This window comes from Doryrhamphus excisus, chromosome 1, assembly GCF_030265055.1.
Source record: "Doryrhamphus excisus isolate RoL2022-K1 chromosome 1, RoL_Dexc_1.0, whole genome shotgun sequence".
Lineage (NCBI taxonomy): Eukaryota > Metazoa > Chordata > Actinopteri > Syngnathiformes > Syngnathidae > Doryrhamphus > Doryrhamphus excisus.
In genome coordinates this window covers 31,250,713-31,266,445 of record NC_080466.1, presented here as the reverse complement: position 1 = coordinate 31,266,445, position 15,733 = coordinate 31,250,713, and the positions used below count along the sequence as shown (strand labels likewise).

At 43.8% G+C, this 15,733-nt stretch overlaps 1 protein-coding gene across 3 annotated transcripts in view; it reads right to left on the bottom strand.

The window, feature by feature from the left end:
* Nucleotides 1-15,733, bottom strand: part of tab2 (TGF-beta activated kinase 1 (MAP3K7) binding protein 2) — a 24,439-nt gene extending 8,706 nt beyond the window's left edge. For all 3 annotated transcript variants that reach the window (XR_009128935.1, XM_058065557.1, XM_058065558.1), the window contains exons 1-3: nt 15,383-15,733; nt 2,830-3,020; nt 637-2,329 (exon numbers count right to left, since the gene is read on the bottom strand). Coding sequence is in view for 2 of the 3 variants with exons in the window: in XM_058065557.1 (XP_057921540.1) it covers nt 637-2,329; nt 2,830-2,931 (1,795 nt within the window). In the remaining variant the exon portion in view is untranslated. The remainder of the gene's footprint in view (nt 1-636; nt 2,330-2,829; nt 3,021-15,382) is intronic.

The window sequence follows — 15,733 nt, the reverse complement described above, 5'->3', positions numbered from 1 at the left end:
CATTGAGTGGAAAGAACTCACAGTATTGCCAATCCCACCGGGACCGTACTGAGCGAGTCAAGCTTTTATCAGACCGCTTTCTAAACTAACTGAACATTCAAGACGGCAAAAGAGCCGACAAAGTCAAATGATCTCCTTGGCAAGAAGCAATGGAAAAAGAATTCCGACCTGTCAGGCATATAAAACACCAAACTATTATAGCTCTAAAAACAAACCTTTTATCCTAAAAAGTCATTTGCATTGTGTAGAAAGAGGAGTTCACAATCCAGTCACGACAGCAGACAGCATTGTAACAACAATGGGGTCATACAGACCTACAACGACTGACATCACTAATACATATAATAATACTAATACTAATACACACACAGGGCCAGTAGTTGGTGAGCGTGCTGGACAACAGGACAACAAGATACCACAACTCAGCCGGAAATTGCACAACAGGATCATCATTCCATAGACCCAAAACAAAGCAAGGGTCTGGTGCTATGACACATTTTCAAAACTCTTTTAGAGTGGAAAAAAGCTTTAGTCGCCATCCTTAGGACTGCTGACTGTAAATAGTCATTACTTGCACATTTACTCGTGACTCTTTTTTTACAGTGTGAGTAAAGACTCAGTGATGACCGTTCTCACCTTGTGTGTATGCTGCATCATCAGAGCCCATGCTGAGTCTGCGAGGCTCACTTGGTCTCTCCTTGTGCGGTGAAAGCGGGTCTGAGAGATGGAGGGGATCGGGCTCTACAAAGTGATGGTCCGGGGGTAAGCTGAGGAGGTTGTTGGGCTCAAAAGTAGGCGAGACAACCCCGGGGGACACCGCCGGGGGTTTATTGGGAGACACAGTGATTTTGAAAGTATATTTTGTGTTGGGTTGAGTCACCACAACACGCGGAGAACAAGCCGTGCCTCCCCCTCCCACGGAGGCACGGGACTTGGGTGGGTGGTGGTGGATGTAGGCGGGGCCCATGCTCACCTGGCCCCCAATGTTCCTCGCACCCGACGGCCCCTGCAGTGGAGGATTAGCTGAGATGTAGACCGTGGGAGGGTTCCTTCCCCCGCTGTCGTCGCTGGAGGCATTGGCTGAAATGTAAAACTTGGGTTGCGAGCGGGATCCAGCTGAGGCCATGACGGCCTCCTCGGAGGGGGTGGTAGCAGCAGAAGGTGGGCTAGGGGAGATGTAAACAGTGGGCTGGCTACGACTCAAACCCGAACCTCCAATGGAGAGAGGGGTGCTCGGGACCGTTGCCACTCCAGTTGTGGACGAGGAGGAAGGACAAGAGGACGAGGTGGAGGAAGAACGGGACCCACCGCCTGTTCGCAGCACAGCTGTTGTTGTGGTGGAATTGCTCCTCTGAGGAGATTCAAGTTTGATCTCGATCTGATTCTTCCGAGGGCCAGTGGAGATGTTCTGGATGTTGTACTGGCTGATGGCAGAGAGCGAGGTGGGCATGACGGAGGAACAGGAGGATGAGGAAGACGACGAGCAAGACGACGAAACGCCAGATGAAGACGCCTGGCTTCCAGAGGGAAGGATGGAGGGTGCCTGGGGATTTGTGGGGGAGCTGATTGGCATGTAGACGTGAGATGTCTGGTGGCCCTGCTGGGTGTGGTGCTGTGAGGTATGTGAGGAAGAGGCCTGCTGCGAGCCGGACCATGACGAAGGATGTGAGATCTGATAGATCTGTTGCTGAGGCTGAGACGTGGGGCTGTACTGGGCCCTGCCTCCCGGCTGCTGGTTTTGCCGTGTCGTACCGCATTGACTTACATAGGGCCTAATGTAGATGGAGTTCCCCTGTGGACTGCTCAGGCCCGACTGCGGCCCGCCATGTATGTGTAACGAAGTCGGAGTGTTGCGACCCGACTGAATGTGCGGGGCTAGCGTCACTGTGATGGGGTTGAAGCGGGGCGTTTGCTGGGGTCCAACAGTCATTCCTTTGACACCCAGAGGGTAGAGTCCAAGGTGCTGCGGAGGCTGTGGTTTGCGCGAGGGCTCCATTGCCGTAAACACATTGAGACTGGTGGGCCCTTCTGCTGGAGCAGACTGGGGCTCCTGCTGAAAGAAGTCACTGTTGGGGGCCTGGCTTGTCTGCAAGGGCCCGTCGCTCAGACTGTGGGCCAAAGTCCGACTGCCGTTCATTCTCAGGCCGTCCCGCACAGGGGCCACATGCACATTCTGAGACTGCAGGCCCAGGTTCAGCTGGGTCATGTGATTACGAAGCCTGGTTAAGCTGGGGTCTTCAGAAAAGCTGACGTTTCCTTCTTCACTGTACAGGTAGCCCGGACTGACTTGGGATAAGTATTCACAGCAAGCGTCTAAATTGTTGTTATTCTGAAAGGGGGACAGAAAAAAGGACTTTAGTTCAGTCATTGGTTTATCATTTAAAATATCATAGGCACAAAATGAGACATGGATGCAAAAGAAAGTACAATGGTATGACAGCGAGGGGTAGCATGAGTGGCTGTCTCCCAACCTGTAGGTTGCAGGTTCCGTCCTCTGTCCTCCGATGATCATGTCTAAGTATCCTTGGGCGAGACACAGAAATCCCCGTTGCTCCTGATGCTGTGTCATCAGTCGGTAAAAGTGCTAACAGTGCCAAAGCGCTTCACTGGGCATGCCCAATTGACTATTCTGGTTGATAGCGGCGCATGTAGACACGCGATTGGAATATTCCTTTCCGGCTACCGTATAAAGTAGATACACTGCATGGCTCAAGTTCACCTCCTGTTTGTTGTTTCCTGATCTGATGCCTACCCCTTGTGATGCGGTGGTGCTGCCCACCACCAACAAGCCGAAATATTTCTCGTGTGATAGGTCTGAAACCTACCTACCTGCAGAACACATTGGGACACAACACCCTCTGGGACTTCAGGGAACTTCTGGCGCAGGTCATGCAAAACCTGAATGTCAATCTGGTGGCTTCCCTGGGCCATTCGTATGTTGCCAGGTCAGGACTGTCGGTTCTACTCAGCACACTGCAGCATTAGTTGTGGCAGCAAGCTGCCTTCATCTTGAGCAACTTCTGGGGGAGGGGGGACACAAAAAAAGAGAGGACGATGAGCAGTCTGATGAATGACTTAAAAGTATGTGTACAAGGAGAAGGGAAGCCTCTGGTAAGGTAGCTTTCCTGCCACGTTTACGTCGACAACCATGTCTATGTGAACAACTCATCAAGTCCTTGTCAACCGAAGAAGACAACGTTGATATAAATGGTCAACTGCTTTTGACCCACAAAGATGTCATTTCTTTCAAAAAAGGGTCAACATAACAACTGTCTATAATAATAATAACAATAATACATTTTATTTGTATAGCGCTTAAATAAATAAAAATTGAAATAGAGTAAATAAAGTTAAAGTTATCAGTTATCACAGCCTTTACAGTCAGCATTTAGTCTAAAACTACAATTCAGAGGAATATGTTTTCTACTACTACTAGTACTGCTACTGTTACCCGTGAAACATTTTACATCTCATATTTTGCAGACAAAACCGCATTTAGCTTTACTAAATCAACTGTTGGAGGAAATGAGACTACGTGGGGGCTGACCCAGTTTACAGGTCAACGGTGCGGTGAGATTGTTCACCACAACATGCACACCTCTTGGTAGGCTCATTCATTGCTCTCACGTGAATGCACCTACAGATGTCTAATTCAAATGAAACATTGACATTAATTATTGTTACGGTGATTGTCAGTGCTAATCTTGTTAAACAAATCCCCGGATACAGGTCTCCTGGGGGGAAATGGTAGCTACTTGTTGTATTAAAAAACATGAAATAGACTACATCATGTCAACTTATCCTAAATCAGAAACATCCTCCTTAACTTCATGAACTGCTGAGTCTTAGTCGGAAAAGAAATGTCAACAAAGAAAAAGGAATGACTGCGCCGGTCGCTGCTGAAGGCTGTTGGCAGTCTTCCCAGTCTTGTCAAGAAGGAACGCACATGCTCATGTGTGTGAAGGGCATTAAAACGCATGCACACGCAATCTATCAACAATACTTTAGCGTAGAATGAAACTGATCCCAGTGTAGGTTGATTATGATGTTCCACTTAATCCGCACACATTTCCAAACCTCCATTCAGAAATAGTTAAGTTGACACAAAAAGCGATTTAAAGTCATTCATATTTTACAATACGGGTCTAATGGTGCATTTATCCGTAATGGGATTGTTTGGAACAGAACTTTCAATACCATTGTCCAAAAAAAAAAAAAAACATGGCGTGGTGTTACACATCTACAGTGTTCCCTTGTTCATCACGGGGGATAGGTTCCCAAAATAGCCCGCAATACGTGAAATCCAACAAATAGCCAACTTTTACAATTGTTATATAGGTTTTAATGCTGTAAGAACCCTCACCATCACTCTAGACACTTTTCTCAAACAGGCATTAACATTTTCTCACATTTCTCTCTTTGAAACACTCAGGTTCATATCTTTGTTTGAATTGTAATAATTAACCTACAAGGTTGGAGACTCTTTCTATTATATCATTTATATTGCACATTCCTACCGGGGTCTAATGTCACCATCCAAAATCCTTTCTACGTTTATAGTCATATCTATAAAGTAGGCTACTTTGAAAATGGTCAAAACAGTAAATAAACCTGTTAAGAATCTGTTAAAACTTAAGGTGATTGTGAGGAACACTGCGGTACACTGAGAACCTTTGCGCTCCTGCACTGAAGTTTGTTTTGTTTCCTTCGGAAGACCACAAATAATACATGCAAACATGCATGTTGGTTTTGTACAACATTTTTTTAAAGAATCTGGGCAAATTTGGATGCGTACAACTTCAGGGGCATTTGACTTTACTGGCGGTACTACAGGAAATTTCATGTAACAAGAAAATATACATTCTGTAATATTCTATTTGGATACATAATAGCCAGCATAAGGATATGTATGGAAACAACACAGTCAACAAGGTTTTTTTTATAGCAATCAGAAAATGAATAATATGGTGAGTTATATATCAAGTTATATTCCCACCATATTCAAGTCACAAGCTTGCAAACGTGAAACAGCTGTGCATTTGAAATGCACCATAACAACGTGAAGGCCACAGATGATGCATAAAGTACAAGCACGGTGCTTCATACTGTACATGACTGTTCTTTGCTTCAACACTTCTCCACAACAGAAACAAACCACATTTTATGTGCGGATTCCAAATTGTACTCAACTGCGCCTTCTTGGTGCACACACAACAGGGGTCAACTCTGCAAAACAGCTGCTCAGCTTTTAGTTGCCTGTTACAGTGCACGTGTGGAAATGTGTGTGTGTGTGTGTGTCTACAATCTCATGTATAGTAGTGGCAGTGTGTGTGCGTGTATGTGTGTGTGTGTGTGTGTGTGTGTGTGTATATATGTGTGCGCAGGAAATCAAAAATTCTTCAGGACCGCAGCCTGCAGCTGGTGGTGGATGAGAAGCAGGCAAGGGGCACACAAACTTCCCAGGTTGGCCCATCCCACTCAAGGAAACTGGGGCCTACCGACCAGTCAGTGAAGCGGGTAAGACACCTCTGTGTGTAGGTAGGGCCGAGTAATATGACCCAAAAGTCATAATCATTTTTTCTTGAGGGGGCCCTGTGCTGCTCATTTCAGGAGCTTTTAAAATGCAATTGCATCCCAATGAGGCACTATAGCAACCCTACTTGTATAGTATTGTACATTTCCACACCTACTAGCATATGCCCAAAATCCACAACTAACTCAAATGTCTATTTTAACACACAGCTTGCTCCTACCCCTGCAAATCATCATTCCGTTGTTCCCTTATCCAGATTCAGATGCACAATTATTACATGTGGAAAAACACTTTCAAGAAAAAGCCACCAACGGTACTGTGGGCTGCACAGTACAGGAGAGTTGCTTAAGTTGCATTCTCACAGGAGGAAATGTGGCAGCAACAACGTGATGACGCAATTGGCAATGAAAGATAGAGGAAATGGGCTCACCGCTATCAGACAGGAGCTTTCAGGTAACTCAGACATGATTTGTCAACTAAGCGTGGCTACAGTATAAAGGGTTTGTGTTTTTTTAACCATCTGACCCCGGCAGGGTCTGCTGAGAAACATTCTGGCCAAGTGTACTTTCCTCCCATGTTTTCGTTACTTTCATCGTCAGAAACAATCTCAAGACTTTCAAAAGACAAAGTTTTCAGCAACATGATATTTATTTGCTTTACTCAGCTGAAAAGACAGCAAAGCAGTTATCAAAATGTGAAACAAACAAGCGTGGCAATTCCAGGGCAGGAGGACACTGTGCAGTGTTTTTCATTGCATAGTGGAAAGAATAATTGGCAGCTGACAAGCCCCAACAGCATGTTTGGAAGCAGGCTAAACCGCACACTTCTGCCCTCTTCTAAACACCACCACAAACCATAAGAAAGGGTTGAGAATTTATTTCCAATCAACACATCATCACAAAACATGGCAGAAATGCTAGACTTTACAGAGTGAAGATTTTGGATCATGGATCAGTGAGTTTCTGATATGTCTGTTAAAGCTTTAGTTGAATACATGACAATAACGTATCAAACAGAACCTAGCAGTGAAGCACACTTGGGCTTGAACACAGTGAATGAATACCATATTTTTTTCCCGGACTATAATTCACACTTTGTTTCATAAGTTGGCTGTTCCTGCGACTTATACTCCAGAGCGACTTATAAATGAAAAAAATGTTTATGTTACATAAACACTGGACACCTTTTCTGTTCATGTTTATTTTTAGTGTAGCTGAATAAGCATTGTGTTAGCATATCTTACACCTATTCAGCCTGTTCTCTATTCTTTTATTGTTAGAACTTGCCTTCCAAGATGACGTAATGTTTGTTTTGGTCAAGTAGTTTGTAAAATAAATTACCCGAAAAAAAGCAACTTATGTATGTTTTTTTCTACCTAATTATGCATTTTTGGCCTTGTGCTACTTATACTCCGGAGCGACTTATAGTCCAGAAAATACGGTAACCGGTGGTGGTCGGTGATGCCGTTGGTATTAACTGGCAGCCTCGTGGTGGCTTACCACCACCAGTGTGTGATAAATACGCTCCTTGTAGAAAAGCGCTATATAAATCCAATCAATTACTTTTTTCGATGATAAAAAACCCAAATCCTTATAACATTAGCAATACATTTCCTTCCTTTGTGGGTCGCTTCAACACTGACTGACTACCCTGCCATGCAGGAACTTCCAGCATGCATACATCGATCAAACACAAATGCACAGCTGGTGTTTCAGTCTCTCCAGGCAGCCCTCGACTGTGTCGGAGCTTGTAAATGACAGGCGGGATTCAGCATTGATTGCGCCCAGACTGGCACTAACAGGTGTGCACCACAAGATGCTAGCTCTGTAGAGCTTAGCCTGATCCATATCACACATGCACGGACGGGCAAAGCAACACAAAAGGGAGACGCACAACGACGATATCCCAAATACACCAAGCGGGACTAACTACCGATATTTTATGCATCTTATTTACACGACGGCATCTCATTTTGGTCGCAATCAATCATATGCTATTTCTTGGTCTTGATTTCTTCGGTAAACAGTGACAGTTATGTAGAACCACAGAGCAGCAATTGCATTACCGTCATTGTATGTCTTTGCTGACCGCTACACGCCTCCCAAAAGCTATAAACCGAGGGAACTCTGAAGAAGCAGTTGAAGCTCGATTCTGAAAGGAAATGGCTTGTCCACAAAGTCTTTACGAACTAACTTTACTTGCGTGTTAAAACGCTGTTATATAATCTGCATTAGTTGTGCTTACATATCTGAAATTCAAAATGCTGCAAAACACTGGCCCGTGTCAGACTCGGTTTAATAGACCGCAGCAGTACCCACACAGTGTAGTTGCCCTTGGCAAAGCTGAACCACAACAAACAAAGGGCTTTTCAGTTGGGTGGACTTTGCTGTCCACCACACCCGGACAATATGTTTCCAGAGTGAGGCGGCGGGGGAGTACCAGAGCCCGAGGCCCACACTCTTACTGATAGAACGCGAGATCAAAGCCCTTTCTCATGGTTAGAGAGCACAACAACCTGGGAGATGAAAGACGATGACCAGACTGTGGGAGAAATGATGAAGGACAGAGCAGCCTCTCGATGACATTTACAAACAGCTCGGAATAAGACAAGCTGATGCATGAAGGAGGAAAGGTTAGTGAGAGAGAGGACGTGGTGCCCGAATTCACCAACAGGATAAGCAGGGAAGTGATAAGTTCGCTGTTTGCACCCAAAAAAAGCCAGTGAATTTCCAGCACACACAGCACTGCTAAGCGCCAAATTTTAGGTTGCATTTGTTTCCCCTCCAAAATAAAGACGATTTTCCACCCTATGTCAGTAATAATGAATAGTAAACATTCACTAATTCACAAATTTCCTTAATTTAAATGTACTTACACAACGTCATGTGCTTACACATTAGTTACCTAAATTCCACACTATAAGCTGCTACTTTTTTTCACAAGCTTTGAACCCTGCGGCTAATTTATGGCTAAAGGAACCACAGTTCCCATGACGCTGAGGGTGCGGAGTCCAAAAGCAGCGAATTTCTGAAGTGGACGCTACTAACACGTTTTCAAGTGTTATGCAGCGATTCTGTTTTGATGTGACAAATCTTGATCAGGTGTAGAATTCCTACAGCTTCTGCTTGGACCGCTTGGACCGCGGCAGCTGTTAAACTCCGATCTCATCACCAGACCTAACGAGTGACACTGGGAAGTGGAGTGGAGGTAGGATTTCGAGGTGTATGGTGTCTTACTGTGCCGGACCCCCACTTTCGCTCATACCGCAGGAACGGTATGATGGAAAATTGTAGTGGTTTTGAAACCGTGACTATTTCATTCCGCGGTATACCTTGAAGCGGGTTAAGCCCATGCCTAATGACACGTGTCCTGACTGTATGCAGAGAGGACAGTAGTCTTAGTTCTGGTGTGAGTCTCGTGTGGTATTACAAGAAAATTCACAAATGGCTTAACTTGTCAATGAATGCACAACAGCGCAGAGCAGAGGAAACTGCAAACTGGGGTGTTTTCTTAGAAAGTCCTTATCAGAGGAAATGTTTGTAGGTCTCTCTCGAACACACACGCATGCACACACAAACTGCTGTAAAGTTTGCAGCCTGCACCTTCAGGGAACATAAAGGCCAATAGATAAGGAGGAGCTATCTTCCCGTTTTCTGTCACTCACATTGTACCAGTCCTGCTCATGTGGACGTGAAAGGACGCGGCATTGGATACTGCTCCACAGATGACAACGCTCCTCCTCACGCGCTATATAGAAAGCCGATGAGAAATTGTAAACACGATCTTCAAATGGTGTGGAAACACTTTTATTGAAGTGATATGTCTTATTATTATCTTTAATATTTCATAATGTGTCAAACTTCAGCAGATGGGTTTTGGTTTTCAGACTTTTATGAAGTCAGAGTCAGCCATTAAATTCATTCATTCATTTTCTACCGCTTATCCTCACAAGGGTCGCGGGGGTGCTGGAGCCTATCCCAGCTGTCTTCGGGCGAGAGGTGGGGTGTACACCCTGGACTGGTGGCCAGCCAATCACAGGGCACATATAGACAAACAACCATTCACACTCACATTCATACCTATGGACAATTTGGAGTGGCCAATTAACCTAGCATGTTTTTGGAATGTGGGAGGAAACCGGAGTACCCGTGGAAAAGCCACGCATGCACAGGGAGAACATGCAAACTCCACACAGAGATGGCCGAGGGTGGAATTGAACTCGGGTCTCCTAGCTGTGAGGCCTGCGTGCTAACCACTGAAATGCAGTGCAGCCTGACTCTTAATTTGTCATCTGAAATGTGGCAATATGAACTAAGTTTCATCAATTCTTTTCATACCAGCTGCGTGTTCGAGAAGAACACGCAGCTGGTATGAAATGAATGTAAGGTGGACTCCAAGTCATTGTTTTCCGAATCAGTTGATATTACAAAGTTTCCATGGTAAAGTAAAAAAAAATAAATAAAAAAGGGGGGTGAGAAACAATGCTCCAATCACAACACTGGCATGGCTAAAAATCAAAATGTCAGAAGCACCGCCATCTCTGAAAGTATGCCTACTTAAACACGCCGTCTGTCCTGGTTCCAATTAACAAAAGTGCTACATGCAAGTGGAGCCACCATTGACTCCGCTATAATGCTTTAATTGATGGTTACGCTCCTATGCCATTTTACAGCAGAGTTTCTCAAAGAAAAACACTTCATTAAGCATGGAAATCCCACTCTTAAATTATTCCATCAAACCTAAATGTCATTTACACAGGATGCTATTTTTACACCATTTATTTCGCCAAAAAAATATTGCAATCTGTACGAATTGAGGTTAATGTAACTTTGTCTTCAAGCTTGAAGTCAATAAATATTATACAAATAATACATAAAATTGTTTACACAAATGTAACTTCTGTTGTTTATTGGCGGTTGGCAAGGAGCTTACGTGTGCATTAGTGCCATCTGTGGAACAGAATCTAAACCCTTCTATACTTGATCTCAATCAGATCTTTTCCTGTTTCAATTTATCCCGGGTGCGTTCTTTCAGCGCATGCTCAGATATGACGTAACACGCAGCTCCAGACGTTCTTCGGTTTTAAAAATGGAGGCCAGCAATCGGCACTGGACTGCTGCGGAAAGTTTGTTTTTCATCCAAACTAAATTTCAAGACTGGACGAAGGAAAAACTGGCAATACGGAGTTATTCCGACAAGTGAAACGTGTATCACGTGATGTTGATGTTTACGTTTTACTGGGCATGCCCCATTGACTATTCTGTTTGATTATAGCGACGCATGTCAACAAGAGATTGGAATATTCCTTTCCATGTGTACAGAGTTTTCGGAAAAGTCATTCGGAAAGATTCCATTCGGAAAGAGGAAAAACTCCTCATGTAAACGTGGCTAGTGATTGTCCGTCCACTTCCGCCAAACATGACACACACACACACATACACATATGTACACAAAACGCAACTGTAGCGAAGCAATCACATTGTAGCCATACTGCGTGCATGTATGCGTCAGTTGTGTCGATATTGGTAAGCCACATGCCCCCACCCACCATCCCAATGCTGTAAACTGAGGGGAAACAAGGGCAAAGTCCAAATGAGGCACGCTACCAAATGCTCTCTCTTAAAGAGACGATCTGAATGCTTCTTTTTCCACAATACAAACACGTAATATTGCAATATTGAGAATTTGTCACGCATACACACAACAAACACTCATACCACAACATGTCAGAGCAGTGGCACATCAGCCCAAGGTGATGATTCAATGCCAAAAGGGGAAGAGGCTTCTACTACATGCAAAACAAGACACAATTTCAATATACAGTGCAAATAAATGCAAACCGCTAGAATAGCAGAAATTAGGGATTTACGTTTGGTCCTCCCTGCACGGAAGAATCCACTTTACAGACCAGACCTACTTCTATACATTACATAGTGTATACTTTACACTTCTATACATTCTGCACTCTGTATGTGCCCGTGCCTGTCCAGGCTGGCAAAAAGCCCTCCCCACGACATAATGTCCCATTTCCCGCACTGTGCATATTTCGAGTGAGGGACATTCGAGATGAGGAACAAAAAGTCGAGGCGTTCGGTGTGGAAGTGGATGCTAGGCACACCCACACCATGCACCTTAGAACACACTCACACGCACACTTTATCATCATACAATAGTTTGAAATGCATCTATGGAATGGATTGAATAAGGAAATCAAACAATGCACAACGATGAGCCAATTCAAGAAACAATACAAGCAGTTGATGTTTGCTAAATACAGGATGAACTTAAAGGATGAACTAAAACTTAAACTATATTAGAAAAGCAGGAAGTGAACAAATGTACCAGTTACTGATTGTAAAAGTACCAGATGGAGGGGTAGGATTTAATAAGCTTTGCTTCTTCCTACTCCTTTTGGACATGTGGAACTGGGAACTGATTATGGGATGCACTCAATTGTAATCTGATGCATGTTCAAATGAAATAAAACCATGACTATTACCATTACCACACACACATGGAGGCTTTTGCATTATATTTTGCTTGCTTTGCTATTATATTTTTGCTCTTTACTGTGTTTTTTATTTTACATAGTACCATTTTCTTGAACCCTGCACGCCCCCGTGTTTTCCAAACTGCTGGATCTGTGAATTTCTCTTGGAGATGAATAAAATATCTACCTATCCATCTATCCATCTTTCAGCATTCTGCTGCCCGGCCTCGTGCACGTCAGTTGGGTGCCCCGCCAGTCTGCGTCAGCGATGTACACAGCTCCTCAGCTACACATCTGCCTTAACCCTCCACCTCAAGGTGCGGTGCACCTGTTTTTGAACACTTCTCCTCCATAAAAAGGGACAAAAACCAGTGCATAAGATGAAGTTTTACACTCTGCAAATACTAACTCTGTGCTTCACAGAAGGAACCTTACTAAAAATAAAATCATTAAAACTCTTACTGTTCCCCTTCATAAAAAAACAAACAAACACTGTAAACCAGGGATGCCCAATGGGTAACCTGGGGCCAATTTCGGCCTGCAGTTTTCTAATGAGATGCGTTATTAGATATTACAAGATCAAGATACAGGATGCAGCTTATTATCTCAGAACAGAACTCATACTTAAAATGAAGAACTGACCCATTTACTTCTTTATACATCCATGCACAATGTCGTGGTAGCTTGGCATGCATGATACAGCAAAGTTCAAGGTGCTCAATTAAGCTTTTAAACCCTACTTCAGTCACCACCTATAAAACCTTGTTTGTTTAAAACAAACACAAGGTCCTCCTTCCTCAACATACGTCCTTACATCTAATTACAAGTGATCGCATTCATACACATACAGTACTAGCAAAAGCCTGATAACAACCAAACAAATTCATTAGCAGCTTGTCGTTCCGTATAACTGCTTAATCTCCAATAAAAACCTGATTTAGCGCTTATTTAACAGGCTTTGAGCAATTGTTGCTGAGTCGCTAAAGAATCACAGCTCCGCAAGGCCCTCTAGCAAACATACTTGCCCAGCTACAGGCACACATGGTTTCAGTTAAGACTCTGCACCTATAAACAGTTGGCCATGGAAGCATATTGGTCAGGAAGTGCAATGTTGACTGCAAGTCACTGCAGGCGCTGGATGCTAATGAATGATTACAGTTTGACCACGACAACAGAGCGGAGGTTGTCGGTGTTTGAAGGGTGACAAAGTAGCAGTCCTGAGCACTTTGGAGTGTGGCATTCAAACTCAAATGGTCCAAAGCATCAAAGCAGGGAAGGCAATCGATGCCTGAGGAAGGTGAAGAGCCCAACAAGAGGCGCAGGCTGTAAAACACACAATTAAGATAGCGCTATATGACTACTGCCATTGCAATTACACCAAATCATGCATAAAAACTACAAAGTTCATTCACGGTATTAGAAAAGAAAGTCATTATATACAAACTACCTGCGGTAACAACACACAATTTACGACAGAACCTCTAAAGGTAAAAGCCTGATGTTGTACAACTCGGAATTTCACCAACATTCAAATTCATCAGTTATAATCTGGATTCTTCTCCGATATTCCATTTACAATATTTTGACCAACAATAAAGATACATTTAGTACTGTCCTTTTGAGCCTATTTGCGATACTTAATTGAAAAAGCCTTAAAATAAATATTTCTTAATTTATTTAACAAGGGCATATTGGACAAAAGTAGGATTCCAACATCCGGGATAAACTGCCTGAGCTGAGCTCAACCAACCCAAAGCAAGAGCAGCAAGGCTTAATTGGTTGCACAAAACCCAAGCCAGGTGAAACCAATCCCAGATGAGTGCACATCCGCAGCCTTCTTAAATAGACCTTGCATTCGATCACAGAGTCACCGATTCACCATGGCAACAAGGAAACCATCATCGTTACAATCCAAATGGTGAATGTTATGTTTGTTGCTTCTTTAACAAATCAAGAACAGCAGTGCGCTCTAACACCTATAAACGCAGGTCTGGGGCAGGCTTACTGGAGTAAATCTCCATGGTAACTTTTGTCAGAACATATTCAACCAGATCCCAGATAAATTGAGCCAGGATAACCTCGATACCCCTCATTCTAGTTTTGTGCATTAGGCCTCCAGTCATTACAGAACCACAATAACAACAAACCTTAAAGTGAAAGCCACTGTATTGTGGAGGGAGGATGCTGTTCTGGTAGGTCACAGCTGTAATGCAGTAGGGGCAGTAGGGGGCAGTTGGGGGGGGCAGTAGCTCAGACCAGTGTCTTTAGTGCCTCCCTCTTTATTACAAAAACAAAGAGGCTACTGTCCTCTCCCATACAAGCACGCACACGCTCGTTTTCAAGCTCTTAATACACTACATACAAATACAGTCGTCCCTCACTATCGTGTGTTTTCAAGAAATTAATAAACAAATAAACGAGCAGTGTTTCGTGGTTGACAATGGCCTATTAATAAGTCTAAACATAATGTTATGAGACATGACGTTGGATTGCATGAGCTTTCACACAGCATGGACACTCACTAGCCGGCATGCGATGGCTGCGAAAAGGTTCTCCTCATTCACGTGTGGAAGTGCCTAATTGACTACGTAAGTGCTGCCACCTAACGATCGGAAGTTTCAATTCAGAAATCAGAAATGAACCTTTGCCGTGTCTGCACTTGAATAAATACCATATACAGTCTATGATAAATGCCTAAAAATATCCATATCATACTTTTTAATATCGATACATTATCGTGGAACGAAGTATCGCGATATATCGCCAAAACTATATTTTCTTACACACTAACCATAGTGTTCTAAGAAGGAATTGTGCGTAATGTACTCAACCCTGACCAAGGTGCTTAATCCAGGCTCTCCAGTAAAAAAAAAAAAAAAACACTTACAACGTGACACAGAAACGTAAGTCGTTCGTAAACCGAGAACTTCCTGTATAAATGACTAATCAACTACTGCTTCTTGATTTCAGGGCTTCTTAAAGCTCTCAGAATTCCTATTATTTCATCTTTCCATCCATTCAGACTGTTGGACTGAGCTTCATGGAAAAAGCAGTCCCCTCATATATATGTATTGATATTTCAACTATGTAAGACAGTTAGGAAAGTGAAGTTAATTGAGGTTTTGAGACAGTTCTCTTGGCTGACAATGGGAGAGCCCCCCACTTAAAAAGTTAGTGAGCTAACTAAGCTAGGCGACTGTTGTAAAGTTATAAACTTTCTCTTTTCTTCAACTTCAAAAAGTAAACAGCGTTGAAGAATGTAAAGTGCTCAAAGTGATTGTGTACTCCACACAAGTTATTACATTACTGTTGTTAATACAACCGTGTTGGCGTTAGCAGTTTTAAGATTATATACTTACTTTCCCCGTCTCGGCTGCCGCTCCCCGGGCCGACTTCGACACCCCAGAACGCCGCCGGACCTCCGGAGGGCCGCGGCGCTGGCACACAGGAGACGCCGAGAAGAGTCCAGCGAGTAACAGGCAGGCGAAGAGCTAACTTGCGCCGAGGCCCCGGGTCTTAATGTGTCCTCGGAGGAGAGATAGCGAGCCCCAGCCCTCCGCTTTTGGACGGACTTGGGAAGAAGTTTTTGACAGCTCCCTTCTTCGGCGCCCCCTCCCCTCGACAGCCTTCACTTTTCTCTTTTTGCTCACTTCCAGTAGATACGAATCAAAATACTGGCACACAATATGGCGGCCGCACAAGCAACGAAC